The sequence below is a fragment of the Berghia stephanieae genome, chromosome 1 (assembly GCF_034508935.2).
Source record: "Berghia stephanieae isolate SIO BIC M18660-M18661 chromosome 1, UCSD_Bste_1.3, whole genome shotgun sequence".
Taxonomy (NCBI): domain Eukaryota; kingdom Metazoa; phylum Mollusca; class Gastropoda; order Nudibranchia; family Aeolidiidae; genus Berghia; species Berghia stephanieae.
In genome coordinates this window covers 122065547-122079436 of record NC_088360.1, presented here as the reverse complement: position 1 = coordinate 122079436, position 13890 = coordinate 122065547, and the positions used below count along the sequence as shown (strand labels likewise).

The following is a 13890-nucleotide window of genomic DNA, read 5'->3' as shown; positions in this document are numbered from 1 at the left end:
TTGATCAAAGTAAATAAAATTATATTCTTTATTACAATTATAAAATCCATAATTTTATTTCGCCCTACCAGTGAATAACCCTAATCAAATGTCTCGAGCAAAATATAAATAGGTTTTATCTATTTGGTTTAAATCAATAATAACACGTAAGTGGCCAGATAAAAAATGTAAAAAGATTTGATAATTTTTCAAAGGTGTTGGGTGGGTTTGTGCTTTGTATTTGTATGAGCTGAAGACAATTATTATAATAATTGAAAAGAAAAGCGAGTTATTTTACTTATTTTTATTATTAATCGTAAAAATTGTCGTGTTGCCAAGAAATGTTGGACCCGGTAAAAGTAAACAAACTGGTGGTAAAGCTTATGAAACTTATAATAAAACTAATAGTCTTTAAACTCAAGTAAAGATCTATCTTACCCATATTGATTTACCCTACATCGCTACTTCAAATCCAGTAGCGCAAATGATTTACCCCAAATAGGTCAACCTTATTTTGTTCACGAGCATGACACATTTCCAATGTCGGCTCGCAGCGAGAAATCAGGCCAACCCGTCCGATGACCTAATTTCCATGTTTTTGCTGTCGTGCTTATTTCCACTCAGTTATTTATCGATCATGGTCACGAGGACTGAAAAGCAACCACCAACCCCTGACCTCTAAACCTGTAAACCGTTTTCTGACGCCCAATTTGAGCCAGTGTCCATTCTTTTTCAATGATTTTGAAGAGGGCTCGAGAGTTTATATTGTTTGTAAAGTGATAAGGATGTAAAGCATGTCGGTCACTCGGTGAAAGATAGGAGATTTGTAAACAGTCAGTGTTGACGAAGTCAGGTTAAGTGGGTTGGGGTTTGAGCAGGCTTTAGATAGTTAGATAAGATAGGGTTGATAGTAAGAAAACAGAGAGATAATAATACATATTATTATATAGAATAAGGACAGATGGCTTACTATTTGATTGTATGTAAATTTATAAGTGTGATTGGGGAGGGCAGATGAGTGGGGTATGTTGGCGCAAACAGAAGGTGGTCTAGATGTCGGGCCTTTTGATGCGGTGTTCAATGCTACGGGTAAATCAGGGTTCTGGTCGAACTGCAGGATTAACGCAAATAACTATCGTTAACACAAAATCAAAATAAATACAATGAAAAATTAAAACTTATTATCGCCAGTAAGGATGTAGACTTATAATCACCACTCGATGAGTGCCCAATGCCATCTGGCGTGAAATGTTGAATTGTGCGGGCAAAAAGAGACAGCGAGAGGAAAAAACATTTAAAAAGGAGAAAAATCGAGGAGGTTGGGAAAATATAAATCGGTTGAGTAATAATCCCAACTTTAAATCAGACAGGGGATAGAAGAGGAATGTAAAAAATTACTTGCCCTGCGAATAATATCGCTTCTTTGATGTTTCCTCGATTCAGTGTTTTTTTATGCATAATTAATATAACGTCGGCCTTCGGTGAATTGTTTAATTAGTAAATCATTCACGTAAGCATCATTCCATGAAATTGCCACTGTATACCCAACCACGGCTCGTTAATAATTTAACTGCCGTACTCTGGAAAGACGCGTATTTAAAAATTTGGCTAGAAAAATCCTTCTTCAAATATCGATCGATTTAAATGACTCTCGTCTCGGCAAAAAAAAAAAAACCCTCTCAAACATGAGACCTCGAAAACCTCGCGAGGTCCCATGTTTGAAAGTTGTTGTTTTTTTTTCCAAGATGAGGGTCATTTAAATACATCGATATTTGAAGATCGATTTTTCTGGCCAAATTTTGCCAATATTAATATGAGTGTAATTTAAATCGTTTGATAGTTGAACGGCAAGTGTTCTAGCCAAATTTTTAAATACGTGTCATTAGTTTACGGCAGTTAACTGGTTAATCATTAACGGAGTAAAATGAAAATCAGATACAAAACAATTAATCCACTAGAAGGTCAATAATATTATAATCAATACAACCTAACAAGATAAAGAACCAGATCGGATCTCAAAATAGAACTAATTTCATGTAAACAAGGCAAGTCGCGGCCTAGGAATCAGAATTAGAATTATTTGTCATGTCATTGAGTTACTGGCATATTATTACTTTTATATTATCCCTTTGACATCCAACCACAAAAAAGTACGGCTAGTCCGTTATACTTCCTAATCCAGGCGAGCGGATTATTGGATTTGATGTTATGTAACAAGGGAGGGGGTCGTTTTCTATTTTGGTATAGACTTTGGCTGGTTAGTTGGCTACGTGTGGCCTGACGGCCGACCGAAGGCTGAAAAAAAAATATTATAAAGAATGTAAAAAGTGACCGCTGGAACAGATGGTAAAACAAACTGACTTATGTAACCTGTTTCAGTTAATGGCCCACGAATACATCAGATATATTAAGTACGGTGTTCTATTTAGCTATGTATTCTTCGTATTTGAATGTAATTTAATTAACCCTGCTTTATCTTCGGATTAGATTCGAGAATTTTACTAATGGCCCTATGTCGGGTATTATATTGTGCGTACGAAAACGAAAGCAAAAGAAATGAATACAAATTTGAGACAATGGTGAATTCTAATGAATGTATTGATGCATGACACTGCTGTATATTAGTTTAAAATAGGATTTACTTAACTTTTCCACATATCATTTCATTGCTATGTCCATATAACCTATGTATGTATTAAAGTGCACATATTTCCAGGTCTAATAACCCAAATTGTCATTGGCTCGTCGCTGTAACTGTAATGGACATACTCCCAAAAGAATGTCCATTCCAACAATGTTAAATCAAGCCCATAATCGCGGTCGGTTATCATAACTGTGATTACGCACACGGCGGTAATAATAATATAATCAAACTTCCTGTTGTTGGTTGGGTTGTTTTTTGTTTTTGTTTTTGTTTGGTTTTTTTCTCAGGAATGAAGCTAAGACAGAAAAAGAAAACGAGAATTTTCATTTCATCGAAAAAGTATTGGAGCCAAACAGCAAAGGTACTTTTTACGCACGTACCGAACTTGCAGACTTATCAATGAACGTATCTAGTATATAATCTCCTGTGAAATACCTTACATGTATTAGTCTCGCTAACGAAGGGCATTGTCATTTCAGGTAAATAACTTAATAATGATACACTTTAGACCATACCACCTGACTAGGTTCAGCCTTAATCTTCACTAATTGTTGGCTTTCACTGTTAACGAGCTGCTATTTTTCAACACCGGCTCAAATCTATACCACTGACACATTTGTGACTCATTGTCTCAAAACGGTATTGTGTCTGGATGGATCGGACCCCCAAAAGTCTATTTTAACTCAAAACGGTAAGGGAGTTTTGATTTTTGTTGTTTTGTTGTTGTTTTTTTTTTTTGTTTTTTTTTTTGTATGTTTTTTGTTTTGTTTCTTTTTTGTTTTGTTTTTTTGTTTGTTTGTTTTTTTTTTTTTGTTTTTTTTTTTTGTATGTTTGTTTGTTTCTTTTTTTTTTTCTTTGCAATGTGATGAATGGTATTTTATTCTCAACGATTAGAATTTTGAACAGCCTGCCAGCGGATGTAGTTAGCTCTGAAAGCCTTCAACAGTTCAGAGACACGACCGCTTCTGTGCACTCTAAACACCAACATGCACACCAAAGTCTGCGACAACACACCTCAGGTGGTTGGCAGATATGCAGGAAAGAAGAAGAAGAAGAAGAAGAAGAAGAAGAAGAAGAAGAAGAAGAAGAAGAAGAAGAAGAAGAAGAAGAAGAAGAAGAAGAAGAAGAAGAAGAAGAAGAATTTACCCCAGGTTCCATTTTGTAGAGAAAAAGTGAATTACAAACCCCTAGTTTCATCCCGACAGTATAGATAAATCGCTTTGGGACAGTGGATCGCATTTATGAAGAAAATTTAAAGTTTTCCGTCTAAATAAAATTAACGTCTTTTGTGCGAAGGCGACAGTATTTATGTCGGCAACCGGTCGATTCCAATCAATGGAATTTTGTTGCGATATGTATTAGCAGGATTAGAAATTCCATTATCGAGTTATCGCACGTCTCTACAAGACCGACGTCGTTCTTTGATTTCGTTTTCCCCCCTTTCCTATCTTTCATTGTATGTATTTTTATTTCTGTTATCTTCGACATCAGTGTCCTGTTCGCCGTGTTGACTCGACAATAATAAAGAGAGAATGCACGGAGTGTTGGGCGAACAGAGCGAGACAGAAAAGACGTGTAAATAAGTACGCTATTTTAGGCATATTTAATATTTGCGAGCTCAGTTCTAAATTTACTGCCCTTTAAAATATTGTTTAAAAAAAAAATCAATGTATTGAATATCAATTAATCGAAAGTGAAGGTCCCTAAAAATATGGCAGTTCCTTTTATCCATCAAGCCCATGGCGCCGGACTAGCGTCCTATCCAAAGGATAGCAAACAATTACTAATAATGACCGTTTATTGAATCGATAATTAAGGGACGAATTTCCCGCGAAAATTTGAAATACGTGTCGTTTTATTTCAGAATGCGGCACAATTAGTAGAATTGGTTGTCTTTATAAATCCGTGGACGGCACTAAAAACAGGGGTCGTATCAATCTGCGAATTTTTCGTCTATGTTGATGTTATGAGGGTTCTCTACCTTTAGATGATGTCTATGCAGTCAGAAGCAAGCATGACGACATATAAAGCACGGGGTATAGAAATTAAAAGTGATACTAAGCGCTTCGAAGCTTCGGCATAAGCACTATATAAATGTACATTTATTATTATACTAAGCTGCTAGAAGTTGTGGACTGAAAGGAATGAACAAATTATGAATATAACAGCTTCAAAAAAAACAACACAATATCAAAACACGGAACGTTTCAGGCTCAAAACCCTTCTTCAGTCAATAACGGAAACAAATTCCATAATCCTTATTTCTTTCTGCTAAATATTTCTCTGCTGTCTGTGCAGATTTTAAGTAATGCATGAATGTCTTTTTGTTGTTTTTTTTGTTATCGGCTGAAAAAGGCTTTTGATACCGTAAATATCATTTTGTTTCTTCTTAATTTATGTTTGGATTTTGTTTTGCTTTTGTTTTTTGTTTTTTTTTTTTTTTTTTTTTTTTTTTTTTTTTTGGTGGGTTAAAGTTGTTTTTGATTTGTCACTTTCATTTAATTACTCATGATCATTGACAAATGGAATAAAAAATTAAGACAATCTCTATATAAACAGTGTTGTTATGACTAGACAACCAGACAACAATACAAATTCCCAAACCACCTGTTCGTAGAGTGCACATATTATGATTAGCAAGGTTACAGTTACGTTCCGCGAACCTAAACGATCGACCAACGACGAGGAAGAGAACCAGGATCTATCTGTTCTCGGACGTCGCCAGATGACGCCCGGTACGCGAGTTTTACACGTGTGGCGAGGTCTTAGGACAGATCCGGGCCTAGTTTTCTTCCTCGTCTTTGGTCGGCCGTTTACGATTGAGGAACGTAATGGTTAGAAATGACGTGGGGAGAAAAAGTGACAGAAGACAACAGAGAATAAAAAAGTTGCGGCGATGGACGGGTGGATAGCTCTCTGACAGTAGTGCTACTCTCTCCCGGGCCAGACGGAGTTGTACCAGTAAAGTCGCGTGTTCTAGCATAGCCATCGTTAACTAATAACCCGATCCGACACGGGAATCCACTATGACTTTTGAGTTTGACGTCATTTTTTAGGTTTGTGCAGCGTCCAGTGAGTTGTCGTTAGTAGAGTTCAATGAAACAAATGATTCCATTGGTTGAACTATTGAATACAACCAATGATTTGTTTTCTTTGGTGGCCAAAGACTTGTCTTTTGACGTCATTTTTTGGTCAATGTCAGGCTATAAGTTAACGATGGCTACGGTTCGAACCGCCATGGCCGCAAAGTTTTTATTCTCTATAGTCTTCTGGTACTTTCCTACTCACTCCATTTCCTGTTATTATCAACATAAGTGCCTGCTCCACTCAGTTTTCTGAAAGTAACGTTAACTTGCTATTGTCTCGCTCCAAGTCATCGTCGAAGTATTTGATTGCAATTCAACACTGCCATTATAAAGTCATTAAGGATCTGAGTACGCCCATGGTGAAGGCTGTCTTTCATAAGTTCTGCTCTTGCAATAATCTGTCTTAAGTGAAAACCCTAGCACAAAATACATACACATATTTGACTCAAGTAGTTTAACTGTGGCGTGAGGTTTAAGTCTAAGTGGATACTGTTAGATAACTAGATTATTTCCGTGAGATTTGCATGTTGGCAAGAAGACAAGGTTGTTCTACCTGGCAGCAGCTGCTGCTACTTGCTCACAGTAGATTGGCGATGATAAGAAAAGGGCCAGGTTCATTTTGGGAGCGTCACGGGGGTATAGTTTATTTGGTTTTTAGTCGGGATATTAAATCGAGTTTTATTATGAACAAAGTTTGTGATATCGACGAGTTGTAAAGTGAAAAGCGATTTTTTTTGTGTGTGGAAAAAAATATACAGTTTTAAAGTATGATGAAGATGGGCTTGAAAGTATTCATTGAGGAAGATGTATTTTAAAAGGAATAACATTTCAAGGTTGATCACTGAGTGAAGGACGAATCCAAATATAATATGACTGAACGAATAGCTAGACGAAATATTGAAATTCTCAGACTGACTTTATGCCTGATTGTAAAAATGCAATATATTAAGTTTGTTTTTATTGGCTTTATCACCTGCACTCTGATGCACTCGTTAAAAATCTATTCTTGTCGTCTGTTTTCAATAAAATTTTACGGAGAATTAGTGTTTTGGCTTACGAGTTTGTTTCAATAACCCACATGGGTTCAAAACCTGTAGATTTCCCCCACCCCTCTACTGTAGGCTTTTCACACATAAGTCGAAAACAATGATTTCCTCCATTTTGTCTCGCATAAAATCCTTGTTTGCACACAGATTTCGACGTGGACAATGACCAAAGTATATTATTCCTTCAGTAGGAAATGACGACCAGCGATAAGAATAGGCCCTCCAGATCCTGAGCATTACTACCCACTGTTTAACAAAAGTCAAAGTGATGCTAAACTGCTAGAAGCTGTGGATTGTAAAAAGTAATGAACAAAAATGAGTACAGCAGCTTCGAAAAATAACAAAGTTCAAGGACGGAACGTTTTGAGCTCAAAATCTTTCTTCAGCCAATAACAAAAACAGTAAAAATATTAATACAGTACACATCACTTTAAAATCCAGACAGATGTCAGCGAATATTTATCTGCCGTCTGCCTTTACTTGAAGTGATATATGTTTGGGATTTTGTTCTTTTCCGAATCTCTTATGTTCATTTTTGTTCACTATGGTATAGCAAAGGTGAATTAAAATAGCATGACGCTGTACACGAGTGTTAGAGTGCGGTTTCATTGGTGTTGTGATAATTGCCAACAAACTGGAAGGCCTACTAATTGGGCTGACAGACTTCATTCAAAATAATTATACTAAATGTAGAGGGCAACGTGGACATATTTGCAGGTCTGATAACCGAACGCAATTATGGACTTAATATAACATTGTTGTAATGGACAGTGGTTTGCGTTGGTTTCAGAGTATGCATTTTCATTACAACAATGAGCATATAACTATTTAGGTTATCAGACCTGCAGATTAGTACACATCGGCAGAGAGGGGTGGTGAAAGCACTCGGCTAACATGGGAGAGAGAACATTGGGGGTGAGAGAGTTACAGTTAGATTGATTGTGTGGGGCGGGGGCAAGGAGGATGACGGAGAGAAGATGATAGCTCGAGGCTAGAGCCTAGCGAGCCGAAATGGAACAGACGGATGAGACAGAGAGAGAGCGAGAGAGAGAGAGAGAGATAGATAGAGAGGAGTGAGAAGAGAAAGAAATAGAGAGAGAGAGAGAGAGAGAGAGAGAGAGAGAGAGAGAGAGAGAGGAGAGAAGATAAAGAAAAAAGGAAAGAAAGAAAGAAAGAAAGAAAGAAAGAAAGAGAGAGAGAGGGAGAGAGTGAGTGAGAGAGAGAGAGAGAGAGAGAGAGAGAGAGAGAGAGAGAGAGAGAGAGAGGGGGAGAGAGAGATTTGAACTGAATTCACCCCCTTCCCCCAACCTAAGAGGCTTTCTTGGAATGAATTGAATTACCGGAAGAGAGGACAAGAGAGCTGAAAACACAATGAGAGAGCTCCATTATTCCCAACCAACCCACCGAAACGTCAAAAGAAAACAGGTCAAATATCATTTTGTTGAATATTTAATGAACATGATAATCAATAATAATAATAGTAATATATTAAGTTGATCACAATATGAAGTAATAACAAGCTGTGGATGAAAGGTTATAACATGTTTACTCTTCAATCATATATGTTGCAACATGTTTTTGTCGCTCAATGTTCTTCGTCCTCTATAATACTCCAGTCGTCATGAGAATGAGTTTATAATAATAACAGTAAAATCCCTTCACGCTGCAATGATTATTATGAAAAGACGGGATCGTTGAAAATTAGACGTTTTATACAATATAATAATCCAAATGTATACATTGTTTATATCACCTGTTTTTTGTTGTTTTTTTTTTTTAAATATCCACTGGTTAATGTTTTGAAGAGCTGAAATAATAATGATATATTTATAACAAAACAATTATTGGTTATACGCGATCTGTATCAAATGAGCTTTGAGTTGGCGAATGTATGTGAATTTTTTACACAATGCTTTCATGATACAAAGAAGAGGTAGCTTGTGGTTGTAATAAAATTGTAGTTGAGTCTTAACTGTAAAATATCCCCCAAAAAAACAGTAGTGTGAGCTTCCATGACAATAACCATGACGTAAAGAGTGAATTTATTTTCACAATGGATGTTGAATGAGTTGAATATTTAATCATGGTAATGAAAGAGTGAAAAACAACAATATTCACAGTGTGTTCATCAATGACGACATAACATCGTCACTGAGAAGAGGGACGCTTAAATCCGGGCAGAGAGTGTCAATATCGTTGAAATCAAAGATTTTAGAAGACCCGCATACCGATGATAATTTTGGATTTAACAAACCGGGAAGTGGACCTGAGAAACTGTCGAAGTTAAATAATTCCCACGATCTAATGTTATTGTTATTGTTGTTGTTGCTGCTGTTGTTGTTGAAGTCGAAGAAAGTATTGCTGTTATTGTTTGTGTCCCTGAATTGAATGTCAGTTTGCTTGGAGTCTAAAATTTCTGAAACACACGATAAAATAACGTCCGATGACAACCTGGACTTGTTTCTGCTGTTAACTGTGAGGGGTGACGATTGTGATGTGTTGTTACTCCGACACACCGGGTTGAGCACCGTTGTGCAGCTGCTGCTGTTGACCAACCCAAGTGAGTTTTGTTGAGAATCTCTGACGGGAATGTGAGGACCTGATGATAAGATGGCGGTAAGGGATGGCATGGAAGCTTGTGGTGACAGAAGACATTTTTTGTTGCTGCGTTTTGAAGAACAACGAGAAAGAACTTGGGTTTGGTTTTGATGCGTAGGGGACAATGATGACACTGGGGACGTTGTTGTACTGTGTTGGGGCATGCAGGAAGAAGACGTTGCTACTTGATGTATTTTGTGCAATTGTTGGACAGGAGAAAGACGTATGTTTTCTTCTAAATCGACGGGTGGTGTATTTGCTGGTGTGTCGTATACGGACGAAGAGGGAAAGCGATGGTGGTGGTAGTGTCGGTTGTTATTGGTCTCTTTTCCGGGGTACAAATTGCTGGAGTCTAGATCTCTCAGCTCCTCAAATATATCTGAGGTATGAGGACTGCCGACTTCTGAAGGGCTGAGTTGACCCAGAAAATGTTGGATATTGTCGTGCGAAGGTGGAGAGCTAGCTACAGCCATTTCTTTTGAGCGTCTGTCGTTTAAAATTTTAAGAGTTAGCATGTCTTTGATTGCTGGCTTTGTTGCTGACATTTTAACTGGTTCTTCTGATGTGATATGTTGTTGCTGTGGGCGGTGGTTAATGTTATGGGGGCTTTGAGTTTGAATTTTGGACAATTTGGGCTGATCTTTACAATCAGAAGAGAGTTTAATCTTTTTGGGCCGACCGCATCGTCCTCGCCGACCGGATGTTTCTTTTGGAAGTATATCACAGGACTTTTGCTTTCTTTTGGTAGCTGTTTTTGATAATTTGGCTTTGGACAACGAGAGTTCTTCCTTCTCTTTGGCTTTCTGTACTTTCGTTTTTGGTTTGTATTTGTATGCTGGGAATTCGACGTCATGAAATCGGCGAAGTTTGACTTTTTCGAATTCAAACTTCTTTTTGAAACTATCGGGTTTCTGTCTCCAGCAGTAACCAAGCGCTTCGCTGATGGCGGCATTTTGCATTTTGGGGCAAAGTTCATTGATAAGTCTTCGAGCTCCTTGAGCCCAAATCATGAAAGCATTCATGGGTCGAGGTGGTTTGTCTCTAGATGATACCTTTTTACAGTCAGCTACAATGGTGTAACAACATGGGATTTGTTCTGGTTTAACACATTCCCATCGATAACGTTGAGGAATATTCTGTACAATTTTCGCACACACGCGTGCAGAGTCTGAACTCTTTTTGTCAAGATTCATAACTTGCTCAACTGAGTATTCTTTACAATCGCTGAGTGATAAAATATACTGAATTTTCTCTTTATGGCTTGATCTCGGGTTGGGGACGAAAGCGATTTGCGAGAATTTATCTTCCACATACCGTCTTGTTTCAATCTCAGACGAAAATATATAGTTATTTGGTTCTGATTTACACAGCACTTCATCATCACCTGAATCTAAAACGGACGAAGCATCGTCTGACACCGTTGAAATGTTTTCTCTAATAATATCATCATCTTCTAATTCCATCTCACTCGACCCAACGTCGGAGAAACCTTCATCCTCCTCTATTTTCACCGACGACACCCTTTTACGTTCAGTACTCCACAGCGAAGCCAAATCTGAGAAAGACGAGCCGTTAATTTCGGGACTGCCGAGCAGAGAATCTGGGGCAGGCGAAACTGGGTCACTCGGGGTCAGCGGGTAGAATTGACCTGAAGGTGTATCTATATCGGTGATGATTTTAGTGTTCCATATACTGTCTCCAGTGACAAAACTGGACAGCATAGGGTCCATTCCCTTATTCGTATTCATGTTGTTGAAGATTAAGAGCAGTTTTAGAAATTATTTGACATGAAGGTAACGTTAATGAAACGGTGGGTTGGTTGAAATGTTGAAAATGGTGGTATCCGTATTATCTACGTTGTTGAATGGTGCTACGATTAGTTCAGTTTTTCCCGGGAAACGAGTCTACCTGAAAAGTAGACAAAATTGATACAAGTTAAATTCTTTTCTCATTAAAATAAATTCGTGAGTGTATTCTTTTATTTCCATATTGAATAATATTTTTTACAATATTAGTTACGCTTATATTTTCTATCTAGTTATAGTCGTTTATGATCATTGCGATGTTAATCGTTAAGACTGTAACTCTATTATTTGCAATTATTTCTTCTTCTTCTTTTTTATTTCTTCTTCATCACCATTATATGTAAAACTGGTTAGGCTAGGCTGACTATCACGGCGATGCAAGGCACGGTTATACATTCTTCTCTTTCTCTCGCCACATCATCATCATCAATAATAAATAAATAAACTTCCTTTATTCATCCCTAGGGGGATTTTTTCTTTAGGATCTATTCCAAGGGAAGACTAGAAAAACGCAGTGTCAGCCTCAGTGCAGCGCCACAAAGGCTAGGTGGCTTGCTCAAGGCCACACAGCGCGGCGGGTAGTCGAACTCGGTACCTTTCGGGTACAGAGCGAAGACCATACCTCTGAGCCACGCTGTCCCCATAATCATCATCATTATCATCGTTATCGTAACTTTTATTACCTGTTATTATCATCATCATCACCACAATTATCATCATCATCATGAACAACAACAACAACAACGGCGCCGGCAGCTGATCATAATTGGCAATGCGATGTACTTTTAATATTTACTTCTTTGGCCCAGTAACATCGTTGACAGTCAAGTTATGGCCTCCAACTAACTCTAACTGTGAACAACCGTTTTTGAGAATCAATTTTATTCGCTCGGTTTAGTTGTCGATCCCCTTTGACACTTCATGTTTAGATAACTTCTTAAAAACCTTAATCATGTAGCTTGACGTGTTTGTTGCTTTTTTTTTTTTTTCAAAATAACGCTTTTTTTCTTTTTGTTTAAAATATAGATATTGAAAACGAAACGGATTTGCATAATTTGCTCGATTGTGTCGTTGACATGGGTGAAAGTTACTCAATGATATTAATCCTGCAAAGGCAGGTGCTCAGAAAAAAAAAATCCTGCAACTACCAATAAGAGGAAAAAACAGAAGTGCGGTTAATTATATAAATGCCGGTTTTTTTTTCATTTTCGAATTCCGGCCAGACAAAAAAAAAACGGCGAGACCTCCTTTTCAAAAATAAAAATCCGGCCATGCCGGATTTTTCCGGCGAACTTTCACCCATGGTCGTTGACCCCCCCTCCCCTTATCCTCCGATGATTTATTTTTAGATAACTCCTTCAAATCTTATTCATGTAGGTAACTTGTCTTTCTTTTTTTCTTTTTTTTTTTCAAAACCTAACGCAATTCTTTTCTCTTTTTTTTTTTTAAAGTTAAAAATCTAGATGTTGAAAAGGAAACGGCCTTGCATAGTTTGACTGACATAATTCTATCGAAAAATAGGTCAATGAAATCGACGAATCGCTATTTCCAATGCGTAATATCGCCTAGCGTAGATCTTACGTAAAAATCGATAAGTAGTTCAGATGTCAGTTGTCATAATAAATAATAGTAAAATAATAATAATACACATTTATATAGCGCTCATTCTCGTGTAAAACACAAGCTCTGGGCACTTTACAATATAAATATCAATTTTAAGTGAAAAAATAAAAAAATAAAATAATAACAACAATAACAATTCATAGCCAAATCAAGGATTCATATAGAGTCAAGAAAAACAAATACAGTAAAAATGTGTCTTGAGATTCTTTTTAAAAGTAGGTAAAGACTTGCACTCCCTCAGACCACGTGGTAGTTCATTCCAAATCTTGGGGCCGAAACAAGCAAACGATCTATCACCAAATTTTGTTCTTGATCTTTTTTCCGAAATTTTCGTTTGGTCATTACATGATCTTAAAGTGTAATTTTCAAATTTACACATGACCACGTGATCTGTGAGATATGCCGGTGCTATACAGGCCAAACACTTATAAACAAGACACGCTGCTTTGTAATATGTGCGCTTTTCAATGGGCAACCAGTGGAGAGAGGCCAACAAAGGGGTTGCATGATCAAATTTTTTTTTGCCAAAAACTAATCTTGCTGCACTGTTTTGCAGTAGTTGCAATTGTTTAATAGAAGCCTGAGGCAAGTTGACAAGCAGCGAGTTACAATAGTCTAGTTTCGAAAAAATGAGGGAAACAACCAATGTTTTACATGTTCCAATTGCAATATACTGACGGATCGAACTGATTTTCTTCAATTGAAAGTATAAAGATTTACAGAGAGCAGAAATGTGAGCTGACATTTTCATTTCTGAATCAAAATAGACACCCAAATTTTTCACAGTCTTTGAAACTTTGATCTTTAGTAAAATAAAATAACAATCTCCACGTGAAAAGAAAACCTACACATATGTTATTTAACTTACGTTACGATGAAGAAAAAATATAACAATCCAAGTGTTAATAAAATGTGTTTATAATCCGTTTAGAATATTATATCCACAGAGTATGAAAAGTAAAATCCAAGTGAAGAAAATGAACAAGTTCACTGCATTTTTATTTCAACCTCTCAGTTTGAGATCAGCTGGTTTCTCTGTCAGTTCGCCAAGAAGCAGCGTGTTTTGACGCCATGAGAGAGGGCTTCGTAGGTGGAAGGTTAGAGGTCGG

At 37.2% G+C, this 13890-nt stretch overlaps 1 protein-coding gene across 1 annotated transcript; it reads right to left on the bottom strand.

Annotated features, from left to right (window-relative positions):
- Positions 1–8188: 8188 nt before the first annotated feature.
- On the bottom strand, positions 8189–13839 carry LOC144962951 (uncharacterized). Its single transcript, XM_078896402.1, has 2 exons — positions 13650–13839; positions 8189–11261 (listed from the first exon to the last, which is right to left on the bottom strand). Exon 2 carries the CDS (start codon positions 11099–11101, stop codon positions 8870–8872), a length of 2232 nt encoding a protein of 743 aa, XP_078752528.1. The 5' UTR covers positions 11102–11261; positions 13650–13839; the 3' UTR covers positions 8189–8869.
- Between the last annotated feature and the right edge of the window lie 51 nt (positions 13840–13890).

Bases quoted from the DNA above. Each gene is read 5' to 3' on its own strand.
- LOC144962951 (XM_078896402.1), bottom strand. From the start codon at position 11,101: ATGAATACGAATAAGGGAATGGACCCTATGCTGTCCAGTTTTGTCACT.